The sequence below is a fragment of the Ursus arctos genome, unplaced genomic scaffold (assembly GCF_023065955.2).
Source record: "Ursus arctos isolate Adak ecotype North America unplaced genomic scaffold, UrsArc2.0 scaffold_2, whole genome shotgun sequence".
Taxonomy (NCBI): Eukaryota; Metazoa; Chordata; class Mammalia; order Carnivora; family Ursidae; genus Ursus; species Ursus arctos.
In genome coordinates this window covers 12,378,718-12,384,717 of record NW_026622874.1, presented here as the reverse complement: position 1 = coordinate 12,384,717, position 6,000 = coordinate 12,378,718, and the positions used below count along the sequence as shown (strand labels likewise).

The 6,000-nt window shown below is 38.8% G+C and overlaps 1 protein-coding gene across 1 annotated transcript in view; it reads right to left on the bottom strand.

Annotated features, from left to right (window-relative positions):
* Positions 1 to 943: 943 nt before the first annotated feature.
* The window catches only part of MROH9 (maestro heat like repeat family member 9), a 183,677-nt gene continuing 178,620 nt past the window's right edge, over positions 944 to 6,000 (bottom strand). Inside the window, exons 27-28 of the mRNA XM_048225366.1 lie at positions 2,798 to 2,860; positions 944 to 1,266 (exon numbers count right to left, since the gene is read on the bottom strand). Coding sequence (XP_048081323.1) covers positions 944 to 1,266; positions 2,798 to 2,860 — 386 coding nt within the window. The remainder of the gene's footprint in view (positions 1,267 to 2,797; positions 2,861 to 6,000) is intronic.

Sequence of the window (6,000 nt, the reverse complement as noted above, 5' to 3'; positions counted from 1 at the left end):
CACTGGCTCAGAAGCCAGAGAAGCTGAAGGAGGACCTGGGACAGATGCAGTGGCTGCGGCCCCACACCAGAGAATGGAAATACGCAGGCACTGCGAGTAGACACCTTACAAAGACACAACACCTGAATCATCCAGGATTTCAACTAACTACAAGTAGTTTCCTGTGACCGGAGGGGCTGATGTTAGGGTGGGAGGACGGGGTGCGAGGAAGATACGGTGAGGGAAGTGAAAGATGAGCCCAAGCCACAGGTCAAGCAAGATCACTGAGGACTTTCTGATGGGTCAGGGCAGTGCTAGACTGGATCCTGAGGGCACTCACGGTGGTGGGTTATCCAATTTTCATTTCAGAAAGTTTAAAGTGATTAGCACAGCATCATCTCCCCCTCACACGTCAGCTCTCCCCATCCTTTCCTTGCCCACCTGCGTCCATAACAAAGTCTCCAGTTCCGCTCCCAGCACTCTTCTTGCCTCAGTGTCTCCACCTGGAATACATATCCCTACTTCCCTTCCTCCTTCCGGGCAAGTCCCATGTCTTCCTTTGTCAATACTGCTCTAGGCAGCATTTGTCCCAGCAGGATGGAAATAGCCACACTGTGTGTCACTAGACTGTGTGTCACTAGACTGTGTGTCACTAGACTGTGACCTTCCTGAGAGCAGGAACCTTGTTTACACCACCCAAATGTCCCCACTGCCTAGCAGAGTGCCTGGTACTTAGAAGGTGTTCAATAGATGCTTACTGATAAGTCAAAATCCAAGAGCTTCTCATCAAACACTTTCCTTATATGATTCTTCAATTTTATTAGTGGCCCTCTGATCACTGTCAAACATAGAAAGGCAACGGATTTCTATATTTGAATAGAGAATTAAGTGACAGGAAAGGCTTCCAGCATCCTTCAGAAAAGCGTGTATATAGAGACTCAAGTTATCAAGAGGGAAAGGAAAATCACTTCTCTTCTGAGATGTGGTCCGAGCAACAGACCAACAGCTCATTCTTTACCAAATTGTATTCATAATTCTCATCTGCATGGACTTCCTTGTCATTCTTGGTTTCCTTAATCCTCATAGGACTGCCTGCCAGGTTGTTGGGCCAGTTATATTTATAAAGAGGCTTCAGTTTTTTTGCGTAGATAGAGTTAAATACTCTTCGGAAGATTTGTTTAAGATTTGAGGAGGTCAATCGATGGGCTATTTCCTGGAAAATTTTGTAGGTTATTTCTGCCAACTCCCTGATCACAGGGTCTTCATCCCGAAGCACTCGGTCAATAGCTGTAAGAGCAGAAGGGCCTTTTAGTTCAAGACATCTCTCTCATGGTTGAGAAGCTGTAACCTTAAACAGCACCACCACCTTTCACAGAGTCTCTCCTCTCTTCTCTAACCTCCCAATTTTCATTATTTCGACTAGAAGCATCCAGGAAGTTTTATCTGCTTATCCCCACCAGACCTCGATAAAGAAAAATAGGAATACTCACTAAATATCTACTGAGTGCCTATTATGTGCTGAACATTCTGCTAGGTAGCGTAAACATATATTCATGAAGAGGTTCAAGAGTGCTCATAATAATGAAAAAAATTGGGACTCAGTCTCAGTTCATCAACAGAGAACCGTGTAAAAATTAGGCATATCATAAAATGAAATAGCATACACATAATAACATGATGATGAAAACCCGTGTTTCTTGGCATGAATATATGAAGAAATGAAAGAGCTATGTGACACTTATGATAGTTTAAAAAAATAAACATGTAATAGCTTACATTCTTTAAAAATATCTGAGATAATATATATACCAAAATGCTAATATCATTTTATCCAGATACCGGGCTTGTAGAAGTTATTTTCTTCTTAACAAAAAGAAATCGAGAGGGGAAAACAAGGACAGATGTGGAAAAGAGAGAGGAGAAGGAGCAGGAAGTGAAGGAGGGGAGAAAGAAGAAAAAGATTTTGAGGGATATAGAGGCAGAATTATTGTGCTTAACGTTTGCAGGCAGTCAATAAATACGTATTGAATAAATGAGTGAATGAGTGAATGAGAAAGTGGAAAAGCAAGGAAGATAATGATGCGTCAGTGTGGGTTCATCAGTGGTAACAAACATGCCACAGGGGAGAGGGATGTTGATAAGGGGGAGGCGTGTGTGTGTGTGGGGGGGGGGGGGGCAGAACGTATATGGGAAATCTCTGTACCTTCCTTCCAGTAAATCTGAAACTGCTCTGAGAAAGTAAGTCTATGACACACACAAAAAAGGGAAAGAAGGAAGGAAGGCTGCCACCCTACCTTCTACCTCACCTGTTTGTAATTCTGATTTTGAAAGCAAACAGTCTCCTTCTTTAATTCCCTCCGCTGCAAATGTGCATTGCTATCCTCTAAAATGTAAATTCTCTGAGGAAGGGACTTTGCTTTGTTTGTGGCTCTATGTTCCACAGCTGGAATAGTGCTGTCACATGGTAGATGCTGGAAAAAAATTTGTTGGATGGATGAACGAGTGAATAAATCTTCAACTCTGTAGTTCCTAAGGGCTCTAGGATGATAGATGGGTCTCAAATAATGAGAGGGATAGATAGATTTAAGCACGTGCACACACACAAACCCTAAGAAGGGAAGGGAAGAGAAGGGAAGGGAAGGGAAGTAGGGAGGGGAAAGGAAGAAAAGAAAAGATGCCCTATAACCTAGTCCTTCCACTGATTCCCCCTTACCACCCATCCCTGGCACCATTACAGAACACACATGTGAACTGAATCACAAATAGTGAATTCACTTAGACTTACACATACAGATTTCACTATAACTTCAACACTTACCCTCAAGCATGACTGCAATTTCATCTCTGAGCAGTAAATGGCCACCTAATTTTGCCAAGTACCCTGTGCACAAGATAAAATTAAAGTTACCCCAAGATACATCATGCAAATGCTTCCTCTGATCTGGCCGCCTTCATAGCTTTCTTCAAAGAAAAGTATCTCTAGATGATCGTTGAAACATCCTTTAGTGCTTTCAAATAATTATTATTTAACGAAACTCTTTATTGACATATATTTATGTGTATAAATGTGCACAAATCATAATTGCACAGCTTGGTGAATGACCACAAAGTGAACAGTTCTAGCTACCACTTAGACCATTAAATAGAACAACTATTAGCATTCTGGAAGCCTCCCTCGTGCCTTTCCCAATATCCTCCTCCACCCTGTAAAATACTCTTTTGCTCAACTTGTTGTTGAGCTTTACTAAGACAGTAATCCAGGTTCCTTATTGTGGCAATAGTTCATTCATTTCTCATTTATTTACGTCATATCTATCTACGGCTGCTTTTACACTACAACAGCAGTGCTGAGTAGTGTTGACAGAGACCACACAGGATTCATGGCTTAAAATATTTACTATCTGGTCCTTTACAGGAAGAGTTTGCTTGAACGCTGTTATAGGATATTCCATCTTATGAATGTAGCATTTAAAAAATCCATTCTGTTAATGATGGACAGTGTGTTGTTTTCAACTCATGGCTATTATGAATGATGATGTCATTATGGGCATTCTTGTATGAATTTTGGTATGCATTTGTATGCATTGTGTGGTATGTAACTAGCAGAGGACTTATTGGCTAATGGATATACTTATCTTCACCTTTAATCATTACCACCAAACAATTTCCAAAGTGGTTGTACCAATTTTCACTCCCACCAGGAACTATGAACATTTCCATTACTTTATATCCTCTCTGCCATTTGACATTGTTAGCCTTTTTCCTTTCAGTTATTCTCATGGATTTGGTGGTGGCATCACACTGTGATTTTCTTTGCTTTTTTTTGGGTGATGATTACTAAGAGTTTTATATAGTATTTATGGGCCACTTGGATATTTCTTTTGTAAAATATCTAAGTATCTTGCCTGTTTTTATATTGAGTTATCTTTTACTTATATATTTGTAGGCATTTTTTACTTGGGATACTAATCTTTTTTAATGTCACATGACTTCCAAATATCTCCTCCTACTTTGGGGCTAAACTTTCCCATTTGTATTTTTTTTTTTTTAATAAACAGAAGTCTCTAATTTTAATGCAGTCCAAGTCACCATCTTTTTATTTATGGCTAGTGAGTTTTGGAGTCTTGATAGGAAATCTTGGATGTCTCGGGCTATACTGATATTCTAATATATTTACTTTTAGAAGCTTTATTGTTTTACCATTTACTCTTTGGGATTGTAGACTGAACTGTAATTATACTGCGTAAAGTAGGAGTCAATATATTTTTTATATTCCTGTGTAATTAACCCAGCACCATTGAAAGAAAAAACAGTCCTTTCCCTACTGCTGCGCAGTCACTGATATCATAAATTGTGTGGGGGGGTCAGTGTCTTAACTTCATTCTATCACTGCTACTGCCATACTACCTTAATGTATAATGTGTCCTGCTATCTTTCCAGTAGTAGTTCTTCAACTTTGTGGTTCTTTAAATTATCTTGGCGAACTCTCTAACCATTAAATTTTCATGTAAAATTAAGAATCAGCTTGTCTCATTTCATACACACACACACACACACACACACACAGAGACACACACACCCTGGTGAAAGTTTGTTTGGGATTGCATTGAATCGACAGATCAGTTTGGGAAGAGTTGACATGCCATAATATCTAATCCTTTAGTCCACGAACGTGATACGTCACTCCAAAGTTGCTAAAAATTTTCTCAATGTTTTCTAGTTTTCAGTGCATCAGTCTTGTACATCTTTCCTTAGTTTTGTTTTGAGGTCTTTGATGGTTTTTTTGGTGCTGTTGTATTAGGCATTTTCAAAAATTTGGTTTCCTGGAGCGCCTGGTTGGCTCAGTCAGTTGGGCATCTGCCTTTGGCTCAGGTCATGATCTCAGTGTCCTGGGATCAAGCCCTGCATCAGGCTTTCTGTTCAGCGGGGAGTCTGCTTCTCCCTCTCACTCTCCTTCTGTGCTCTCCTTCTCTCTGCCTCAAATAAATAGATGAAATCTTTAAAAAAAATTTGGTTTCCTGGTTGTTTATTGCTGGGATATAGAAATCCAATTGCTCTTTATATTTTGATGCTGTATCTAGAAAATTTGCTAAATTTACATATTATTCAAATAGTATTTTTCTGAATTCTTTCCAGTGTTCTAAATATTTTTAAATATTATTATTTATCTACGAATTTTAAAAGTTTTATTTTCTTTTGTCCAAACATATACATTTTATTTCTTATTACCTTATTTTAGTTCTGGAAAAGCCTGGGAGTATTTTCTAGAGTTCCTCCTCATGGTCAGTCTATTGCAAGTTCAATTCCTTCAGTTCAAAATTTCTGCACTGTTTTTCAGTTTCTCAACTACCACTTTAGCATTTAGAATTGGCAAAACCTAAAAAAGGAAATAACCCCCAGATATCAGGTCTACTTCTTTTGGTGTTTCTTTTCTTCTGTTCTGGGTCTCCGTCTTTATAAAAGCTCTTAAATGTTTTCAGATAAGCATTTAAAGCCTTTTTGAAACTGTTCTTTTTATCCTTGACACAAAGACACAACCAAAGCCTACAGAGGTTGAGAGACTTGGTAAAGGTCACATGGCTAACGGGCATTCTGAGATGTGAATGCAAGCTGATCTAACCCTCACCAATATTTCATATTGCCTCTGCTTCAGTCAAAACAGTGATCACAAAAATCATAGCAACTGATCATTTTCAAAACCCATCTACAGATCATAGAGCTCAAGTTACTCTTCTTGGCAGGGGGAGCATGGGCTTAAACCTTTAAGAACAATGCTTGAAATAAAAATGTGTGTGGTGGGGTATCCTTAAACGTCAAGCTTTTCTATCTGCTTAATTTTGTAATCCAATGTAATTCCTTTTAGAATTAGATGGAGAATACAAATAGATGAATGAAAGTTTCCTATGCCAGAAAGTACTAATTTCCCCCAATGTCAAATTGCTTCTTTCCTTTAGTTCCCTTACTAAAGCCACTGAGTTTTTTTTTTTTTTAAAGATTTTATTTATTTATTCGACAGAGATA